The sequence below is a fragment of the Symphalangus syndactylus genome, chromosome 14 (assembly GCF_028878055.3).
Source record: "Symphalangus syndactylus isolate Jambi chromosome 14, NHGRI_mSymSyn1-v2.1_pri, whole genome shotgun sequence".
In the NCBI taxonomy this organism is placed as follows: Eukaryota; Metazoa; Chordata; class Mammalia; order Primates; family Hylobatidae; genus Symphalangus; species Symphalangus syndactylus.
In genome coordinates, this window is record NC_072436.2 from 52,705,238 (window position 1) to 52,728,100 (window position 22,863).

Genomic DNA, 22,863 nt, shown 5'->3' on the forward strand with positions numbered 1-22,863 from the left:
TCAGAAAGAAGGAAGGCCTTCTTACCTGCTGTGCAAATTCTACAATAATAGCCTTTGCTCGCTCCTCAAATTCATCTTTTGTATTCTTTTTCTGCTTCTTTAAAGTAGCAGCCACATCCGAGTCAGGACTCTTTTTCCAATCATATAACCTATCAATCTGAAACAGTTTTTTCATGAGAAAGATCTCTAAAAAATTCAGAACATTCAAGAACTGTATTAATAGCTCCAGAAAATTCCTCACGTATGTCTCATATATACAGAACAGTGTGACTTACTTACTCATACACTTTATTGTACCAAAAGCTCCTTTCAGACTGCTTATTGGCACCTGCTCTTAAATTAGAAACTGCTATGGTGCCATGCTGCCCCTGTCAGCCTCCATGAGTTCCTAAGTGGCTGCCATTTGTTTGCAAAAGATAATATCCTAGAATTATCCTAAGACTATTATTAATGTATATTGTTGGAATTCCAAAAATGTTTTTGTAACAAATCAATCCCAGCAAGTACCATCACTATAAAATTATATACCAAAAAATTAAAAAATATATATTTTCTAAGGGAACAGCCTATTTATTTTATTGGCCAAATTAGGGTTAAATCTGTTTTGTTAGTGACAGAATCTATTTTCCCTCACTTTTCAACGAGAGAGATAAATGAGCATAGAAGAAATGAAAAATACTTGCTAGCCAAACAAACAATCAAAAGCATAATCTGTCTGGGGACTGAGTCTAGGGTGATAAAATAAAGAAGCAGACGAATCTGAATGCTACTAAGGAGACAAATCAGTAGGAAATGACAAAGATGTTAAAATTAGCATATGAGGTCCTTACAATATTTATAAACATGCTCAACACCTTTAAAGGAAAAGCCTGAAGCTTGTAAAGCTAAATAATAAAAACATGTCTAACTAGTAATTAGAAATTAACACTTTTAAATGCTTATATTAGAAAAGAATATCAATAAAACCAAAAGCTAATTCTTTGAAATAATCCAATTCCTGCACATTCTTTCAGAAAACAGAGGAGGAAACACTTCTCATCTTAGGAGGCCAACATTACTCTGATATGAAAACCAGATAAAAGACATTACAAGAAAACTACATACTCATATCACTCATGAACACAGACACAAAACAACAATGAAACATTACAAATCAAATCTAGCAATATATCAAAAGGATAACAAATGACAACTAGGGTTTATTTTAATAATGTAAAGCTGGTTTACATTTTAAAAATTCAACAGTAATTATGTTGTTAACAGAATGAAGGAGAAAATCCACATGAACATCTCTAAATATGCAGGAAAAGAATTTGACAAAATCAACAACCATTCATGATTAAAGAAATAAAAACGTAAAGCACTCTAAACTACTTAGAATAGAAGGAAACTTCCTCAAACTTAATAAAGGGCATTGACAGAAAAAAAAACAAAACAAAACCCTACAGCTGACATCATACTTAAGGGTGAGAGACTGAGCATTTACCCCTAATGTCAGGAATAAGGAAAGGATGATGTCTACTGTAATTCCTTCTATTCAACATTATTTAGAAGGTCTAGTTAGTACAATAAAGAAGAAAAAGATGTAGAAAGCATATAGGTAAGGGGAAAAAAACATAACTGCATTTATAAGCAGATAATATAATAACACACATAGAAAAACTCACATTATTTACAAAAGAAGATACTAGGCCTAATCAGTGAATTTAACAAGGTCACAAGATACAAACTGAATGTAAATGTGATAGACAGCTGGAAATTAAAAAATTTTTCATGCTATTTACAATAGCATTAAACCATGAAATACTTAGGGATAAATTCAGAAAAATATGTCCAACATGTGGACAATAAAACTACAAAATATTGCCAAGAGAAAGTAAAGAAGGCCTGGACAGGCATGGTGGCTTACGTCTTAAATCTTAGCACTTTGGGAGGCTGACGCGAGCAGATTGCTTGAGCCCAGGAGTTCGAGACCAGCCTGGGTAACACAGTGAGACCTCGTCTCTATTTAAAAAAATAAATAAAATGAAAAATAATTTTAAAAAATGGTAAAGAGGACTAAGTAAATGTACAGAGATACCATGCTCGCTGATCAAAAGATGCAATATTGCTAAAAGAGCCAATTCTCTCAAAATTTATTTACAGATTGAAACGCAATCCCAATCAAAATCCTAAAAGGCTTTTTGTGGAAACGAACAAGCTGACTGAAAACTTTATATTGAAATCCAAGAACCTAAAATAGCCAAAACAATATAAAGAAAAACTAAGTTGAAGGATTTACCACTACCAGCTTTCAAAACTTCACTATGAAGCTATAATGAGACAGGGTAGTAGTGGCATAAGAATGTATATAGAGCAATGGAACAAAAGATAAATTCTAGGAACAGACATATATGGTCAATTAATTATTGACAAAGATTCCAAACTAATTCCATGGGGAAAAAAATAATCTTTTCAGCAGAGTCTTTAAATAACAAAATATTTCTACGGAAAAAAAGTAAACCCTGACCTCACGCTATATAAAAAAAAAAGATCACCGATCTCAATGTAAAAAAAGCTTCAACTATTAAACATCTGGAAACACCAGAGAAAAATTTAATGAACTTGGGATAGGAAAAGATTACTTATATAGAACACAAATCATAAAAAAATTAATTGGGGCCAGGCACAGTGGCTCATGCCTGAAATCCCAGGGCTTTGGGAGGCCAAGGTTGGCGGATCACTTGATGTCAGGAGCTCAAGACCAGCCTGGCCAACATGGTGAAACCCTGTCTCTACTAAAAATACAAATTAGGCGGGTGTGGTGGCATGCACCTGTAATTCCAGCTACTTGGGAGGCTGAGGAACAACAATCACTTAAACCCAGGGGGCAGAGTTGCAGTGAGCTGAGATAATGCCACTGTACTCCAGCCTGGGCGACAGAGCAAGGCCCTGTCCCAAAAATAAATAAAATATAAAAATTAATTGGATTTCACCAAAATCAGAAATTTCTTCTCTTCAAAACACACTGTTAAGAAAAGGAGGCTGGGCGTGGTGGCTCACGCCTATAATCCCAGCACTTTGGGTGGCCAAAGTGGTGGATCACTTGGGGCCAGGAGTTTGAGACCAGCCTGGCCATCTTTACTAAAACACACCCTCCCCGCCCCAAACAAAAACAACCCTAACCGGGTGTGGTGGTGCATGCCTGTAATCCCAGCTACTTGTGGCTTAGGCACAAGAATCTCTTGAGCCTGGGAGGCGGACGTTGTAGTTAACCAAGAGTGCGCCACACTGCACTCCAGCCTGGGCAACAGCAAGAGACAGTCTCCAACCAACACACACACACACACACACACACACAAAACAAAGAAAATGAAAAACCAAGTCCCAGACCATAAGAATACATCAGCAGTACATACAAGTGAAAAAGGAATTATATACATAGAACCAGAAGTATAAAGAACTCTTAAAACTCAACAATAAAACAATAATCTAATAAAGAACAAAGGATTTGGAACATATTTTTCAAAGAAACAGATATTGTCATCTAAGTATAAGTACATGAAAAGATGCATAAAGTCATTAGTCACTGTGGAAACAAACTAGACCACAATAATTTAGCACTCAACTACACACCTACTAGAATGTTGGGGGTACGGCGAGTATTTGCAGATATGCAGAAACTGGAATTCTCAACAGATAAATGGATAATGCAGTATTATTCAGATAATGGACTACTATCCAGCAATAAAAAGGAAAAACCTTTTATACATGTAATGACAACATGAATAAAGCGTAATAACATGAGTAACAAAAAATGGCAAACTTAAAAAATTACATGCTATATGATTCCATTTATATGAAATCATAAAACAGGCAAAACTAGTCCATATGACACAGAAAGATCAATACTAGCCTGAGTTTAGGGAGGGCAGCAGAATGACTGCAAAGTAACATGAGAGAACTTTTCTGGAAATATGGAGATGGTCTATGTTCTGAATGACAGTGGTTGTAAATTTGTCAAAACAAATTAAAACAAACACTTAGCATGGGGTGCATTTTCTTATACATGCATCAGACCACTGCAGTAAAGCTAATACTACAATAAAGCAAGTCACACAATTTTTGGGGTTTCCTCGTAGTGTTTCTAAAAGAGATACTTATACTATATTGTAGTCTATTAAGTGTGTGATAGCATTATATCTTTTTAAAAAAAGCAATGTATACACCTTAATTTTAAAATATTGCTAAAAATGCTAACCAACACCTGATTCTTCAACAAGTCATAATCTTTTTGCTGGCAGAGGTTCTTGCCTCGATGTTGATGGCTACTGACTGATCAGGATGGTGGCTGATAAAGGCTGGGGTGGCTGTAGCAATTTCTTAAAAGAGACAGCAAAGAAGTCTGTCCCATCAATTAACTGATTCTTCCTTTTATGAAAGATTCATTGGCTGGGCGCAGTGGCTCACGCCTGTAATCCTAGCACTTTGGCAGGCCGAGGCAGGCAGATCACCTGAGCTCGGAAGTTCAAGACCAGCCTGACCAACATGGAGAAACCCCATCTCTACTAAAAATAAAAAATTAGCTGGGAGTGATGGCGCATGCCTGTAATCCCAGCTACTCGGGAGGCTGAGGCAGGAGAATCACTTGAACCCGGAAGGCGGAGGTTGCGGTGAGCTCAGATTGCAGCACTGCACTTCAGCCTGGGCAACAAGAACGAAACTCTGTCTCAAAAAAAAAAAAAAAAAAAAAAAAAAAAATTATCTGTAGCATGCAATGCTGCTTACAGCATTTTACCCAGAATAGAGCTTCTTTCAAAATTGGAGTCAATCCTCTCAAACCCTGCCACTGCTTTATCAATTAAGTTGATTGCTATCCTAAATCCTTTTTTGTCATTTCAACAATGTTCACAACATCCTCACCAGAAGGAGACTCCACCTCAAGAAACCACTTTCTTTGCCCACCCATAAGAAGCAGCTTCTCATCTGTTCAAGTTTTATCTTAATATTGCAGCAATTCAGTTACATCTTCTGGTTCCACTTCTAATTCCAGTTCTCTTGCTATTTTTCTACCACATCCGCAGTGACTTCCTCTACTGAAATCTTGAACTCCTCAAAGTCATACATGAGAGTTGAAATCGGCTTCTTCCAAACTCCTATCAATGTTTACATTTTGTCCTCTTATGGATCATGAACGTTCTTCATAACATCTAGAAGGGTGAATCCTTTCCAAAAGGTTTTCAACTTTTGCCCAAATCCATCAGAGGAATCTCGATCTACGGCAGCTATAGCCGTACAAAATGTATTTCTTAAGTAACAATACTTGAAAGTTGAAAACACTCCTTGATCCATGGGCTGCAGAATGGATGCTGTATTAGCAGGCACGAAAACAACATTAATCTCCTTGTGTGTCTCCATCAGAGCTTGGGTAATCAGGTGCACTGTTAACAAGCAGTAATATATTGAAAACAATCTTTTTCTCTGAGCAGTTGGTCTCAATAACGGGCTTAAAATACTCAGCAAACCATGCTATGAATAGACGTGCTATCATCCAGGTTTTATATTTCCATTTATAAAGCACAGAATGGATTTGGCATAATTCTTAAGGGCCCTAGGATTTTCAGAATGGTCAATGAGGATTGGCTTCAACTTAAAGTCACCAACCACATTAGACCCTAACTAGAGACAGCCTGCCCTTTGAAGCTTTGAAGCCAGGCAGTGATTTCTCTCTAGCTATGAAAGTCCAAGATGGCATCTTTTGCCAATAGAAGGCTTTTTTGTCTACATTGAAAATCTGTTGTTTAGTGTAGCCGCCTTCATCAATCATCTCAGCTAGAGCTTCTGGATAACTTGCTGCAGCTTCTGTATCAGTACTTGCTGCTTCAACTTGTACTTTTAGGTTACAGAAACAGCTTCTTTCCTTAAACCTCATGAACCAACCTCTACTAGTTTCAAACTTTTCTTTGACAGCTTCCTTACCTTCCTCAACTTACAAAGAATTGAAGAGAGGGCTTTGCTTTAGATTAGGCTTTGGCTTAAGGAAGTGTTGTGGCTGGATTGATATTCTACGTGCGATTCCCCCTTTCACTTGAACACTTACAGGTCATTGTAATGTTATTAATTGGCGTAATTTCAATACTGTCTCAGGAAACAGGCCCAAGGAGAGAGAAAGGGACAAGGGAACAGCTGGTTGCTAGAGCAGTCAGAACACACACAACGTGTATTGACTAAGTGTGCCATCTTATAGGAGTGTGGTTTGTGGCACCCCAAATCAATTATAATAACAAAGATCATTTATCCCAGATAATCGTAACAAATGTAATAATGAAAAAGTTTGAAATATTGCAAATTAACAAAATGTGACAAGAAGTGAACACATGCAGTTGGAAAAATGGCACCAATAGACTTAATACTCTTGCTTGATGCAAGGCTACTACAAACTTACAATTTGTATTAAAAAAAAAACCATACACACATACACACACGCACAATATCTGTGAAGCACAATATAGTGAAGCACAATAAAATGAGCTATGCTTGTAAGTTAATTATACTATTTTTTTAATCACAAAAAATTAAGAAACATGTTTTCCTAGGTTAATTTTTGAGAAGGCACACATACCTTATTGAGTGCAACAATGAAGGGACATTTTTTAGACTTGAGAAGGTTGATAGACTCAATTGTCTGGGGCTCCAAACCATGCATAATATCAACAACTAAAATGGCAATGTCACAAAGAGAGCTTCCTCTATTTCTCAGATTACTGTTGAAAGAAGGAAAAGAGCTATTAGTAGAAAATCTTGAAATTAATACTTTTCTTAAACTTTTAAACTTCTTTGTAAAACCCAAATAAAATAGAGTATATGTATTAAATTGTTCAAGTACTATCAGCCCTTAACTTGCTAAATGCTCATCTAACAATCACTTGAATTGACCTCAAGTGGAATGAGCTAGTTTTAGAACCAACTAATATTTCTGATAATTTTACTGACCAAGTTTTCTGTGTTAAAGAATATGGACAAGAGACAACAGTATAATATTCCACTTGTAATGGGTTTTACAGGAGATACGCCTGGCATGTATTAGCATGTTTTCTGCATTCCATATTAAAGGGGTGCTCTTTTAAAGCAGTAAAGACTTCCCTCTATAAAAAACAAATATTCAAAGAAAACACTAGTAAATCAATGAGGTACAAAGGAGGAGTGGTAGTTATAGAGATCAAATTACTACTCAAAGGTTAATGACTCCGCTGAACTTTCAGACTTAATGGTTTCAAGTAGTTTGCTTGATGAGAAAAGACTCAAATTGGTCTTACCTGAAAGATTCATGCCCAGGAGTATCAATAATTAGCATTCCTGGAATCCGTACATTCTCTCTATCAAACTAGAAACAGTGGGGAAAAGTGCAAAGTTTAAGGAAGTCAGACATGAAAGCTTCTTTACAAAACAATCTTTTTACCATAAAACTCTGAAAGTATCACTACTCCCTTTTCCATATGAATGGTTTTAGAAACAGTGAGTTAACCAGCAAAGTACAATTGTCAGTATTTTCATTAAAATACAAAGGCATTTTAACCAAAAAAATAATTAAATGAGAAAATATCTCCTTTCTTAAGGTCTTAAAACTATGACCATAGTCCAAGTTTGAGCAGATTATTAAGTAAGTGGTGATACAAATCATAGGGCAGTCATCTGAAATAATCTACAGAACTCTGACATGCAAGAGATGGTTCTCAGCATTGGGAAAATTTATCTGGTCCTATTTTAAAGCAATTCTGACTTCAAATATGTCCCAAAAGTACATTTTAAAGTAAGTTTACCACATTGATCAAAAGTGTTAAAGAGTAAATGCATACCCTGTTGTATTCAAATAATGTCATAAATGCTTGACTTTCTGGACAAAAGCACATAAATGAATGGAAATAACATTACAACAGATCTAATCTGGACATACCCTTTTGGTCTAAAAAGTAACACTGACCAACTAATTTCACACACACACACACACACACACACACCCTTTTTGTATTATGCTTATCTACATTTTCTTTTTGCTAATCTTCAAATGATCTTCCAAAATTTGGTATCCTGATTTACATCAAAATAATGCAATGTAAAACATTTCAGATCTGCATTCTGGTGGTCATAAATCAACGTTCACTGAGTACCATAATTATTTCCACTTTAGTGTCTTATATACTAACAGTAAGTAATTACAATTGTCATATAAAGGTTATCCCAAGAACTTTAATACAGGCCTAATAATAATCTTGTTCCTTATGTTCTAAAATTACAATGAGAGTTCAAGTTCTGGCAACTGGTGGAATAAGGTGTTATGAACCCTCTCCTCTAGTGACTAAAACATAGAAATACTGTTTAAAATGGGATGAAAATAAATTATAAATTTGAAAAGCTATAATTCAAGAAAACTGTTCTAAAATAAAAATTCAATACTACATATTATAATAGAACACCACATAACTGGAAAACTCAGAAGCGACATCAAGATGTAAAACGACCATATGCCTTATAAAAAGATGAAATTCAGCTTATGATCAAACTGAACAGCAATACTTTATGAGAGAAGAAATGGGACACAAGATACTTAAGGAATGAAAATGTCAACCAAGGATTTTATATGTGGCCAACTGACTTTCCAGTATAAAGGCCACAAAATAACTCTTCAATATTCAAAAATTCAAGGAATGCTAATTCTTCTAATTCCTTCCTTAGGAATTGACTAGAAGACAAGCTTCATAAAACCCAGTCACAAAGAAACAAAACAAAAACTGGAGAGACAAACTCATAGACTCTTTTTACATGCAGAACTAAGACTAAATAAGGAATAAAAGGAGACATTAGCATGTAATAACATATGCTCTGTTTGTTTTTCAATTTACTGCTTCTCAGTTCCAAAGCTACCACTTTCACCTGCTCTGTGATAATGAAAATGAGGAATTATTAACAAGGCCCAGTTCTCAGTCTGGGTAGTTTCTGTATTACATGAGCCTGGAACATCCTGCTATATCAGACAGCATGAATGCAACCAAAACTAGGACAACCAGAATTGTATGAGAAAGATTCAGGAGCCAACCACTGGGCAAAGATGGGACTATCTCAGCACAATAATAACTGAAATGGACTAATGCACAGTAAATATGTTTAAATCCATGAGTTCATAATAATACAAAACAGAATCAGGCTGGGCACAGTGGCTCACATCTGTAATCCCAGCACTTTGGGACGCTGAGGTGGGAGGATCACTTGAGCACAGCAGTTCAAGACCAGCCTGGGCAACATAGGGAGAGCCCGTCTCTATGAAGGGCAAAAAAAAAAAAAAAATAAATAAAATAAATAAAAATCATATTGGCCACTTTTTATTTTAAAAGCTGGTTAAAAGAAGGTAAAGGATCAGGCATTAATTCTGCCTTTCCTAAATAAGCCATCACTGAATAATCAAATAGTAGATTAGGTAACGTTTCTCTACAGAAGTAATCCAATGATGGCTGATGGAATTCGAGTATCAACATTCTGCAACTCCTAACACATTAAAAGGTAGAGATTATTTGAAAAAGTTGTGGCTGGAGAAGAGATCTTTGATTGGAAAGCTACACCTGGAGGGCTTCTGAAGTAGCCTGCAAGGTTCTATTGCTCAACAAAGGTGACACTTAAAGGGTGGTGTGTATTATACTGATTCTTTAAGCTTTACATTTATCTTACTGTGTTACATTTAACATACATAAACGGAATACCTCCAAACAAGTAGAAAAATATGGGAAAAAAAGAAAAGAAATTGATTAGAAGGGAAAAAGAGTAGAGAAGGAAACAAAATTTTAAATTATGGGGATAAATGGTATCAGTGTTAAAGCATGGAGGCGAATGACTAACTTTGGAATAGTGGCTGCCTCTGGGAGAGGAAGGGAAGGAAATGGAATGTGAGAGCTCCTATAATATGCAGCGTTTTATTCTTTAAAAAGAATGATGTAAAGCAAAATAGGCAAAATAGTACATGTTAATTCTGAATGGTGAGTATATGGAGCTGTTATACTAGTCTCTGTCCTTTTTCTATGTTTGAAATAGTTCATATCTTAATTTTTGTAAGAGATTAAAATATATGAAATACAATGTACTTACATTTTTAATCATCTTAGTCTGTTCATTAATAGCTTCAAGAGGAACATTGGTGGCCCCAATTTGTTGTGTGATACCACCTGCTTCACCATCTTGTACATGTGTGTGACGGAGCTATGAGAAGACAGCAAATACAGATTGGTATTTCAACATGGAAAAGATAGCAGCAAAAATAATAAGAAATTAGCAACTTATTTATTGTAAGCAGAATTGCTTATATGTCCTATCGGTCTCTAAAGTTTTTTTTATAAGGTACCATTCACTTATTTTCAAAGTTCTATCAATACATGTAATATTTTTTCTTACTTTATCTAGAATTTTTGTCTTCCCTGTGTCCACATGCCCAAGTACGCAGATAATAGGGGCTCTTAGCTTTTCGGTATTTACATTTTTACTATGTTCAAGTCGCCGTTTCTAGAAATAAAAAAAAAATCAAAAATTAAGTATTATTTCAAATCCTCACTATCCTTATTTTCTATTTTGCCTCGGCAAAAGAATGCAACAACCTGCATCCAAGTTCTTTGTTGATTTGACTACCCATAATTGCAATTTATAATGTGAACTTTACAATCTAATTCCCATCACAGCACCTTTGGACAAGGAAAAACCTGTTTAGATTTCACAGCAGCACTGCTGAATACGAATAGGAATATTGTAAAGTGTCATTTCAAAATTTTTGAATACTTTTGTACACAGTTACTTTAATGGAATATAACGACTAGAAAAGGAATCAATCTTCCCATCATACTGACTATATAGTGCAACCCTGAATTTGTGTGAGGATTTATATAAAAACAGGTGAACTTGTACCTTTTAAAAAATTCTCTGGAACCTAAGAATTTTAAAGATTTTTAAAGGCAATTTATTTCACACTTTTATCCAGTATACAAACGCTATACAACCTTTCAAGGAGGAGACTGTTTATTTAAGCTTCAGCTTAAATAAGTATAACATGTCCTGACTTTCCAAGGCTCTACCACTTCCATGAACACCAGGTAAGAGTGAGAAAGCTTTTCCTTGAACCACAACATGCTTCTCTGTCGCATTTACCTAAATGCTTCAGCTTTCTGAGGACCAAAAACACATGCCAGCAAGTTTTTCTTTGAAATGACCTTTCAAATACAGTAAAGTGGCATTCAAATTAGATAAACTTGAAGCAAAAACTATGAAGTAATGTCATTTACAAAACTATTTTTCATCTAAAAACCATTTCTGCAAGAACCCTTTACTTGCATTTCTAGTACTAGACATTAGATTTTTTGGTAGAAACTAAAACTGAAAAACTTTTTAAAATACCAAAAGTGAGATGCCTGGGATGAACACAAAGTAGGACTTAATCACTAGCAAAGAGTAGTACCCGACAACCTCACAGTACATACAACTCAAATTCAAACATCATGACTTTATTTGATATGGCTGAAAACTGCCTCTCTCTCCCACACTTAGTGAAGTATTAAAAATTTTTGGAGGGCAATGAGTTACAAACTGACTCAGAAATTCTAAGTATACTGAAGCAATGACAGGACAAGAATACAAACCCCATTCCACAATGGAGATTCTGACCCAGGAATGAATTTCAGAAAATCATAATAGGTAGCAAGGTTTATGGATCCATGAAGTTTGTTATGGACTGAACATTTCCCCAAAATTCCTACCTTGAAGCCCTAACCCCTCATATGACTATATTGGGGGCTAGGGCCTTTATTTTTAAAAACATGAAGCTCATACACACCTACCATTAACTAATCTAGGGAGCAGGATAATTGAGAAACTCTTCTGCTTTATACTTATTTTGTTTGTTAATCAGCAAGCACAGTACAGATACTCCATCACTCTCTCAAACATGGGTATATGGCAAGGGAGCTGGTGGGAGTAGGTGCTACGGGAAAAGACAGTCATAACTGAGGTGCCAGGTGGGGAAGAATGCTACAGGCATCTAGCAGGCAAAGACCAAGATGTTGTTCGATATCATACAAGGAAGAGAACAGTCCCTGTCCCCAACAACAAAGAATTATATGGCCCCCAAATTTTAATAGTGCCAGGGCTGAGAAACCCTAATTTAGAATAACAAATCCTCTTAGTCCTTTAGAAATTTAGACAATTTATCCATACCTAGACTTTACAGGAGAAAAAGCAAATGTTGATATAGGTAGTAAAACAAAAAATTAAAAAATTAATAATACACAAAAAGGAAAGCTAAAATAGTTTTTAGCTTTAAAATAGTTTAATATCCTCAAGCAAACTAGATTTTAATGTATTACTTACATTAAGCTGACAGAACTAAAGAAAACTTTCTTTTGAAGCCTACTGAAATCTACTGCATTAAGTAGGAAAAATACAGAAAGCCTATCAGGTATCGGACTTTACTAAATAGAAGCCTCATCAACCCACCAGATTTAAACAACTAAAGTGATCAGATGCCTCATGGTGATTAACCTAAATATGTGAGGCAAACACATAACTGATGTTTATAAGCAGAGGGCATATGCTCAGAATACCTCTGCATACTTATAAACTATCACTCAAAGAGTACATTAAAATTTGGAGAAAACAAGAAAAAAAATGATGAAGTAGTCACACCATTCTATCTTAGGTAAGAGCGGGGTGGGGGTGTCTTTGGGTAAGACCAGTATCGGAGGCCAATAATATTTCAACATTACAAAAACTGAACGGTATTCTATTCTTGAGAATACATAAAGTGCTGTTCAAAGCCTTTAGTTGTAGAGTACTGTTTTAATCATCACAGAGGAGTGGGAAGAAAGAAAGTAGAAAGGGTAAAATAAATACCTCAATCCTCCGTTTTGCTTTGTCATAAGCCCTTTCTTCTTTAGTCCGATCATCATCAGAGTCATATTCAGAATCTGAGCTCATTTCTTTACTTGGCTTTTTATCTAATGTCTTCCCTGAATCCTTCTCATCTGACACCTTTTCATCTTCCTCATCACCTTCACTGCCTTCGCTTTCTCCCTCCTCTTCCTCCTCTTCTTCACTTTCTTCATCTTCCTCTTCCTCTTCTTCTTCCTCCTCCTCTTCAGGGTTTTCTTTTACTTCTATATGAACTGTGTTTCCTTCTACTAGGAAAGCAAATATATTTTTAAATAAATAAACATTAATATGATAGATTTCTATCAAGATAAGAGACTTTAAAGCAGGGGTGTCCAATCTTTTGGCTTCCCTGAGCCACATTACAAGAAGAATTGTCTTGGGCCACACATAAAATACACTAACACACTAACACTAACAATAGCTGATGAGCTTAAAAATAAAAACAACAAAAAGAAGTCTCACGTTTTAAGAAAGTTTACGTATTTGTGCTGGGCCACATTGAAAGCCATCCTGGGCTGCATGTGGCCCACAGGCTGCAGATTGGACAAGCCTGCTTTTAAAGTAAGGGAAGGAGATAATGACTGGACCAGAACTGTTTCAGATTTTTTAAAATTTGGAATATCTGCATTCTATACTTACTTCATATTTTTTTTAATTTGGAATATTTGCATCTAAAATCGGAAAAACCTGAAATATGAGATGCTCCAATGAGCATATCCTTTGAGCGTCACGTAGTGGTGCTCAAACTTAAATCAAGTTTCAGATTTTTAAATTTTAGATGCTCAACTTGTATTTAAGGCAGTAACATGGTGTTTTCATACATCATAAACACAAGGTGTTTGTCTATATGCTAAAACGAAGTCTATCACTTAACAGTAAAACCTTACAGCCGTAATCCATACTGAAGTCAGCATTAGTAAGACAGAATCCATGGGAGAACAGAAACTCAAGGAGGTGAGAACAGTCTTTAGTACCACTTTCCCCTTATGGTCATTTGTTGATTCGGGAAGAGGCAGATGAAAGGCTAAGCTGCATTGGGAGTCCAGACCTACCAGAATACTAAGAATTCAAGGGGGTGCAGTGAGCAGACATTGGGTTACACCCTTACTGTGGGGTAAAATCATGAAGAGCTGTACCCTAGGAATAAGGATAAGAAATAAACAGGGTCTCCCCATTATTGGCAGATCACCTTCAGATCCTCTCGATTCTAAGTCTAGAATAAGATTATTCCATATTGCTAGTTCACTCAGGTACCTTGTGGAAGTAACATATAAATTAGCTCTGGAGAAAAGAAAACATCATCCTTGACCTCAAATTACTTCTCCAAGCAAAATATCCAGCACATATATAAAAATAGCAAGGCACGTGAGAAAACAATTTACATGAGAAGAACCAACATATAAAACACCAAAAGGACTTTTATAAAGTCATAAAATCAAAATTTTAAAATGTGCTTCTAACATTCAGTCAGAAGCAAAAGACAAAGTTAAAATTTTAGAAGGTAAATTAAAACTATAAAAAAATAGTTAAATGGAAATACTAAAACTGAAAAATATAACAAATGAAATTAAGAACTCAAAAGATGGGTCTAACCTCAGAATAGAAAGAGCCAAGGAGAAAATCAGTGACCTAGAAGACAGTCAAGAGAAGCAATCCAGAATGAACCACAGAGACTCACTAGGCAGAAAATACAGAAAAGAAAATAGGAAACAATGACACAATAAGAGGGCCTATCAGAGACATCATTGGAATTTGAGGGAGAAAATGGTTCCTAACATAAAACTGATAAAAACATAAAATCATATATTAATAAAGCTCTGCAAGTAGAATATATTTTTAAAAAACCTATTCTGGGTACGTCATGATAAAAATGCTGAAAAGCAAAACCATATGAAAAATTTACGCTGATACCTGACTTCTCAACAGGAACAATGAAAGCCAGGGCAAGGGAAGAATAACTCCAAAGTGTTAAACTTCAACCAATAATTCCTCACTCAGTAAATATATAAAACTAAAGAATGAAGATGCAATAAAGATGTTTTTAGAAAGCAAAATAGAATGTCTTACTAACTGATCCATACTAAAAAAAACTCTAAAGTGTTCTTCAGATAGGAAGAAATGATCTCAAATGGAAGGTAAAAGATGCAGGAAATGAAGCACAACAAAATGTTAGGAATGTGGGTAAACTTATAAATAATAAGTATTGACTATATAAAATATAAGCTAATTTGAGGTTTTAGATAATGAAAAGAAATGAGAAAAATTATATCTTTTTTTTTTTTTTGAGATAGAGTCTCACTCTGTCGCCCAGGCTGGAGTGCAGTGGCGCAATCTCAGCTGGCTGCAACCTCCGCTTCCCGGGGTCAAGCGATTCTCATGCCTCAGTCACCTGAGTAGCTAGGATTACAGGCACATGCCACGATGCCCAGCTAAATTTTCTAGTTTTAGTAGAGGTGGGGTTTCGCCACGTTGGCCAGGCTAGTCTCAAACTCCTGATCTCAAGTGATCCGCCCACCTCGGCCTCCCAAAGTGCTGGGATTGCAGGTGTGAGCCGCCACGCCCGGCCGAGAGCAATGATATCTAAATAGAGTATTGGGTAAATGTCATTCAAGTACTCTAAAGTCCCTGCATTGTTAGAGGATAACATCAGACATTGTTAGTTCAAAGGTACTTGCTAAAAATTTTCTTAATCACTAAAAAGTTTTTTGAAAAGTACACAACTGCTAAGCTCATGAAAGGAGAAAAAAATAAAATTTTAAAAACCTAGTAACCCAAAAGATGATTAGAAAGGAGAGAAAAAGAACCAGGCAGAACAAAAAAGGACTTAGTAAGATGAAATGTTTAAAATCAATATACTTCATTAATTACACCAAATGTTACATTTAATGAATGGGCTAAGTACTCTAGGTAAAATATAAAGATTGACAAATTGGATTAAAAAAATCTCAACTAGATCCTAGCTGTGATTTGTAAATGGTGTCCCCTCTAAAATTCATGTTGAAAATGTAATCCCCATTTTGCTGGTAGGAGGTAGCAGGGTGATGGGGAAGGTTTTGGGGAGTGATCAAGTCACTCTCATAAATGGATTCATGCCCACAGAAAAGTGCCTTCAAAGAGAGTTTGCTCCTCTTGCCCTTCCCTCCCTTCCACCATGTGAAGACACAGCCATCCTTCCCTCTGGAGGATGTAGCACCAAGGTGCCATCTTGGAAGCAGGGAGCAGCCTTTACCAGACACTGGTGCCTTGATCTTGGACTTCCCAGCCTCCAGAACTGTGAGATATACATTTCTGTTCTTTAGTACTACCGAGTCTGTAGTATTTTGTTACAGCAGAACAAATGGACTAAGATAATGCTATTTACGGATACAGAAAGAGTAATTAAGATAGAAAAAGATCATGTAAGTCAAAGCTTGTGTACCTATATGAATTTTAGGTAGACTTTTATATCAAAAGGCATTGTTAGAAATATATATATCAATGATAAAAGAGTCAATTCATTAGAAAGACACAAGATTGTGTTCACCTAATGACACAGCATAAAAATACCTAAAGCAAAAATTAACAGAACTCGGGAGAAACAGACAATCTACAATCATGATGGGAGATTTTAAGACACTGGTCCCAGTAACAGAGAGAAAAAATGGATCAGAAAAAAAACAAAAGCAAAAACAAAAAAACCCTCAGAACGCTATAAAAGACTTGAACAAAATGATTAGCAAACTTGGCCTAAATATAGAAAGCAAGGCATCCAACTACTGCAGAATATAAATTCTTTCCAAATATGGAACACTTATAATAACTGACCATGCTAGGTTGTAGAGCAATAATCAACATATTTCAAAGGATAGAATCATGTATGTTCTCTGATCACAATGAAGTAACAAAAGACGATTAGAAAATGCCCATTTTTGTAAATTAAGAAATACACTAGGTGGGGTGTGGTGGCTCACACCTATAATCCCACAACTTTGGGAGGCCAAGGTGGGCGGATCACCTGAGGTCGGGAGTTCGAAACCAGCCTGATCAACATGGAGAAACCCCGTCTCTACTAAAAATACAAAATTAGCTGGGCCTGGTGGCGCATGCCTGTAATCCCAGCTACTCCGGAGGCTGAGGCAAGAGAATGGCTTGAACCCGGGAGGCAGAGGTTGCTGTAAGCTGAGATTGTGCCATTGCACTCCAGCCTGGGCAACAAGTGTGAAACTCCATCTCAAAAAAAAAAAAAAAAAAAAAACAAGAAAGAAAGAAAGAAATACACTAAATAAATCTTGTAAAACTTAATACATCAAAATGAAAATGAGAAAATATCAACATACCAGAACTTACAGAATTTGACTAAAGCCATGCTTAAAGAAAAAGGTATAGCTTTAAAAACAAAGATGGGGGGAGGCTGAAAAAAATCAAAGAGCCAGATATCATTATCAGTAAGTTAGTAAAATTAACAGGAAATTAAATCTCAAAGTAGAAATTTTAGTAATAAAGAAGGGGAAACAATGACAAAAACGTTTACTTTCTATTCATACTTATCAGGAACTATAGTATTTATCTCATAACCTTTTAAGTTAACAGTGCTTTCTGTAGGTCACCTTTAGTAACAACCCTATTTGTAACATCATCACTCAGAAAAAATGCATTCTAAACCTTAGGCAGCTATCTTACAAATAACATTCTGAGGAACCACTCATTCATAAAATGAAGATCCACTTGAGGACTTAGAAACCATGGCAAAGGAGAGAACAAGAGACTTATCCCTATCCCCAGAAATGTTCATATGGCTTTCATAATCAAAAGACTATTCATTTAAATATATATCATTCATTTCTAATAACCACTGGATTTATCAGTGTGTGCTTATGAGGTATTCACCTTTTTCTGTCTCCTCATCACTGGCCATAGCTTCCCAATCATCCAATCCAGCATCCTCAGTATCTTCTTCTTCTGTAAGTAAAAATTTGCATTTAAGACACGAAAATTATTTAGAAATATGAAGGTCTTTTAGAAAAAAGTAAAAAATTACGCTCTGACATAAAAAAAAGAATGTTTTAATTATGTAAAAAATATGTATGAAGCTATTATCTTTAGATCTTTTTTTTTTTTTTTGAGACGGAGTCTTGCTCTGTCGCCCAGGCTGGAGTGCAGTGGCACGATCTTGGCTCACTGCAAGCTCTGCCTCCCGGGTTCACGCCATTCTCCTGCCTCAGCCTCCCAAGTAGCTGGGACTACAGACGCTCGCCACCGTGCCCAGGTAATTTTTTGTATTTTTAGTAGAGATGGGGTTTCACCGTGTTAGCCAGGATGGTCTCGATCTGCTGACCTCATGATCCGCCCATCTCGGCCTCCCAAAGTGCTAGGATTACAGGCTTGAGCCACCACGCCCGGCCAGAACTATCTTTTTAATATAGCTAGCATGTCATAATTTACTATTACTTAAATGCTTCCATTTCCTACTACTGTCAACATATTAAACTTAACCGATTTTATATTCAAGCTAATTGTTTCATTAATTTAATTTAAATGTTTCTTTAGATCTTGAAAAAGCTACATGAATGTACTCAGTTCTTGAAAACAAATGAAATTTCATATATATCTTCTTTTTGATCATCCAACTCATACTTTATGCAAGGAATTTATTATTTTGCTTTTAACCTTTACAGGTATTTAAATATACTTATATTCTGAAGTTGAAGGTACAAAACTACCACCATCACTCTGGGTCAATGCTGTGCTCATAACCCCAAAACAGCCAGAAAGCTAAAATTCTGAATATTATTTAGATATTAAAGACCTAATACTCTTCTTAACAAGAATGCTTTTCTTTACTGAAATCTAATCAGGCACAACTATTCTTAAATGAAAGTAAGATGAGGGGTAGGACATGTGGTACCTGCTTCCCTGAAATAATCATTATTTACTAACAAGCCTGGATAAGTTATCTTGAGGAGGAAATGAGACTCAGAAACAGGTACCCAAAACATCCATCTAAATTAGCAATTCTTTCTGGTGCTAAAAATATGACCTAAGATCGTGGGCTGCTATTAAGCATATCAATCTAAATTTCTTTAATCTCTTCATATCAATGCTAGGCTGAGGTCTGCCCAGGTGAGATGATCCTATTCGCTCAGAAGCGAAAAGAGAAAAAGGAAGGAAAGGAACTACCAATAATATAATTCACCAATGTAAATCAGGCTTAGTATTCTCTAAAGGCTTTTCCCATTCCTGATCCTATCTTTAATCACTGGGGATTCTCTTAAATACTAAACATACATTTAGGCAGCCCCAGCTCTCCCATCAATATCTAGTCTTAAGAGTTAGAACAACGTTTGTTTTTTTTTTAAACCAGAGATTTTTCCCCAACTCCTCAACACATACAAAGATACCCCACAATGAGTAAGTTGAATTCTCTGATTATTGTAAATAGAAGCCGACCTTTAGGAAGGTCTAAAAATGCCAATGTTTATGGTTCTTAAAAAGTTCTAGTTAAAAATCCTTCGAATTTACTTCTGAAGCATTAAATGAAGACCTTCAGATCTTGTTTTGAGATTTCTGACTCATAAATAAAAGCATCAGAGAAAATCCAAAACCTACTATCCTTTCTTCCTTTTTTTTTTTGAGATGGAGTCTTGCTCTGTCACCCAGGCTGGAGTGCAATGGCGCAACCTTGGCTCACTGCAGTGTCCCTGCAACCTCTGCCTCCCAGGTTCAAGCAATTCTCCTGCCTCAGCCTCCCGAGTAGCTGGGATTACAGGCACCCGCCACTGTGCCCGACTAATTTTTTGTATTTGTAGTAGAGACGGAGTTTCACCGTGTTAGCCAGGATGGTCTTGATCTCCTGATCTAGTGATCCATCCGCCTCACCCTCCCAAAGTGTATCCTTTCTACAAAACATTTTCTTTTTTTTTTTTTTTTTTTTTTGAGACAGAGTCTCGCTCTGTTGCCCAGGCTGGAGTGCAGTGGCGCAATCTCGGCTCACTGCAAGCTCCGACTCCTGGGTTCACGCCATTCTCCTGCCTCAGCCTCTCCGAGTAGCTGGGACTACAGGCGCCCGCCACCACGCCCGGCTAATTTTTTGTATTTTTTTTTAGTAGAGACAAGGTTTCACCGTGGTCTCGATCTCCTGACCTCGTGATCTGCCCGCCTCGGCCTCCCAAAGTGCTGGGATTACAAGCGTGAGCCACTGCGCCCGGCCTTACAAAACATTTTCTAACACTGCTGAAAAGAACACAACTGATTCAAGTCTCACTTGGATACTTATTCAAAGTAGAAATGAAAAGAAATAGAAAAGAAAGAACTATGAAGAAAGAGAGCCATCCAGCCAGATATTTATTTGGTTCTCCCCAACTATTTCTAATAACTAAGACAACTTATGACACACCAACACTAATTTTAATAAGAATTCACTAATTAAATAATCAGATAATACTACCCGCCTGGTTCAACAGGAGGTGGTGTCTCTTCCTTTTCTGGTACTCCTTGTTCCGTAACGTCTACAGCAGCACATAATTCCATTGATTCAGACACTGAAAAAGGGGCAGAAACCAAGATAATATTTTTTTCGGTGTATAATTTCTGTTAAGATACTCCATTAAGTACTGAATAAAAAACAGTAGTGTAAACCTATTTATTTTTATATTTTTTTGAGATGAAGTCTCGCTCTGTCACCTAGGCTGGAGTGTAGTGGTGCAATCTCAGCTCACTGCAACCTCCACCTCCCGGGTTCAAGCAATTCTCCCTGCCTCAGCCTGCCAAGCAGCTGGGATTACAGGCGCCTGCCACTATGACAGGCTAATTTTCTCATTTTCAGTAGAGGCAGGGTTTCATCATGTTGGCCAGGCTGGTCTTGGACTCCTGACCTCAGGTGATCTGCCCACCTCAGCCTCCCAATGTGCTGGGATTACAGGCGTGAGCCACTGCGCCCAGCCTGTGCAAACCTATTTCTTCAAGTTTATAAAATGTTTAAATATAGTCATATGTTTTACAGGAAACTACTCTTTCTGCTCAATAAATAAAATACAAAAATCACAGAAGGCTAAGAAGGAAACCAAGGAAAGATAAGAATGGTAGTTGTACTTCTCAGAGTTAACAACAGTTACAATATTCATAGGATAGAACCCAGATTTTTCAAGGTAAAATACTTTTTCCATTAGCTTGTCATTTGAATCAAGTGAGAATAATGGCATTAATAAGAAATAAGTTTAGAAAATAAGTTTCAATATGCATTTCGGATTTTTTCCTTTCTTCTTTACAGACACTGTTTTGAAGATTGTGGGGGAAAGGCAAACAAAATATTTCCTAAATTAGAGGCTATTTTGTATACAAACCTTCTTTACTTTCTAGCTGCTGTGGTATTTTTTTCCTCTTTTTATCTTCATAAATTGGCCTCTTCTTTGGCAAAGAGTCTTTTGATGGCACTTCAACACCTGAGGGATAAAAATGAAAAACTTCAGGCTTATACTACTTGCATGTCACCTAAGAAGTACTATTTAAAGGATACCATTTCATTCACCACAGAGACACATACTCTAAAATATGAAAGGATATTCATGGAAAAACTTGTATCTTTTTCATATAAGGTATTTTAAAATTTACATACAGTAAAAATCCTTTTTTTACGTACAGTGAGAGTTTTGATATGTGTATCACCACCACAATGAAGATGCAGAAAAGCTCCATCACTCCATCACCCTGTGCTGCTCCGTGTAGTCAAACCCTCCTTACCTTCTTAGCCTCTGGTAACCACTGATCTGTTCTCCAACCAAAAGATTTGCTATTTCTAAAATGTCACATAAATGGAATCTCACAGTCTGGCCTCTATCATCATAATGGATTTGAGACTCACTCACTCTGTTGCACGTCAATACTTCATTTCTTTTTATTGTTGGGCAGCATTCCATTGTATGGATATATCACAGTTTTGCTTATCCATTCAACAGCTGAAGGACATTTGAGTTGTTTCTGGTTTTTTGCAATTATGAATAAAGCAGGTATGAACATTTTCAGACAGGTTTGTGTGTGAACATTTCTCTTGGGCAAATATTTTGTAGTGTGAATGATGAAACATAAGGTAAATATGACCTTAATTTTTATAAAGACACTGCCAGTTGTTTTCCAAAGTGGCTATACTATCTTGCATTCTCACCAGTAATGCAGAAGAGTTTTGGCCAGGCGCGACGGCTCACGCCTGTAATCCCAGCACTTTGGGAAGCTGAGGTGGGTGGATCACCCGAGGTCAGGAGTCCAGGACCATCCTGGCCAACATGGTGAAACCCCATCTCTACTAAAAATACAAAAAATTATATATAAAAAAAATATATTGTGGTGGTGGGTGCCTATAATCCCAGCTACTCGGGAGGCTGAGGCGGGAGAATCATTTGAACCTGGGAGGCAGAGGTTGCAGTGAGCCGAGATTGCGCCATTGCACTCCAGTCTGGGCAATAAGAGTGAAACTCTGTCTCAAAAAAATGAAAAAAAAAAAAAAAAAAAAAAAAAAAGAGTTTCAACTGCTCTGAATGTGGTAAAGGTTTCTCTTTTTTTAGAACATTCTTTTCAGATGCATACAGCTTCCTGGTGAAAGTGTCTGTTGATACCTTTTGCCCATTTTTAAATGAACTTATTGGTTTTCTTATAGTTGAATTTTGAGAAGTCTTTATATATTTTGGATGTTAATTCTTTCTCAGATATCTGATTTGGAGGTACTGTCTTGGAATTCTCTTGACAGTGTCTTTTGCAGAGAAAAGTTCTGAACTGGTCTTTCTCAAAATGTATCTTTCAGTAGAGGCAGGGTTTCATCATGTTGGCCAGGCTGGTCTTGGACTCCTGACCTCAGGTGATCCGCCCACCTCAGCCTCCCAATGTGCTGGGATTACAGGCGTGAGCCACTGCACCCAGCCTGTGCAAACCTATTTCTTCAAGTTTATAAAATGTTTAAAT

General features: G+C 36.5%; 1 protein-coding gene across 2 annotated transcripts in view; it reads right to left on the reverse strand.

Moving 5' to 3' along the window:
• The window catches only part of EIF5B (eukaryotic translation initiation factor 5B), a 62,745-nt gene that overhangs the window by 9,896 nt on the left and 29,986 nt on the right, over positions 1-22,863 (reverse strand). Inside the window, exons 7-15 of one of the 2 annotated variants that reach the window (XM_055242360.2) lie at positions 21,255-21,353; positions 20,364-20,453; positions 17,803-17,874; positions 12,898-13,184; positions 10,417-10,524; positions 10,114-10,224; positions 7,296-7,363; positions 6,602-6,743; positions 26-157 (exon numbers count right to left, since the gene is read on the reverse strand). In XM_055242360.2, the coding sequence (XP_055098335.1) occupies positions 26-157; positions 6,602-6,743; positions 7,296-7,363; positions 10,114-10,224; positions 10,417-10,524; positions 12,898-13,184; positions 17,803-17,874; positions 20,364-20,453; positions 21,255-21,353 (1,109 nt within the window). The remainder of the gene's footprint in view (positions 1-25; positions 158-6,601; positions 6,744-7,295; positions 7,364-10,113; positions 10,225-10,416; positions 10,525-12,897; positions 13,185-17,802; positions 17,875-20,363; positions 20,454-21,254; positions 21,354-22,863) is intronic. The other variant, XM_055242361.2, reaches the window with a different exon arrangement.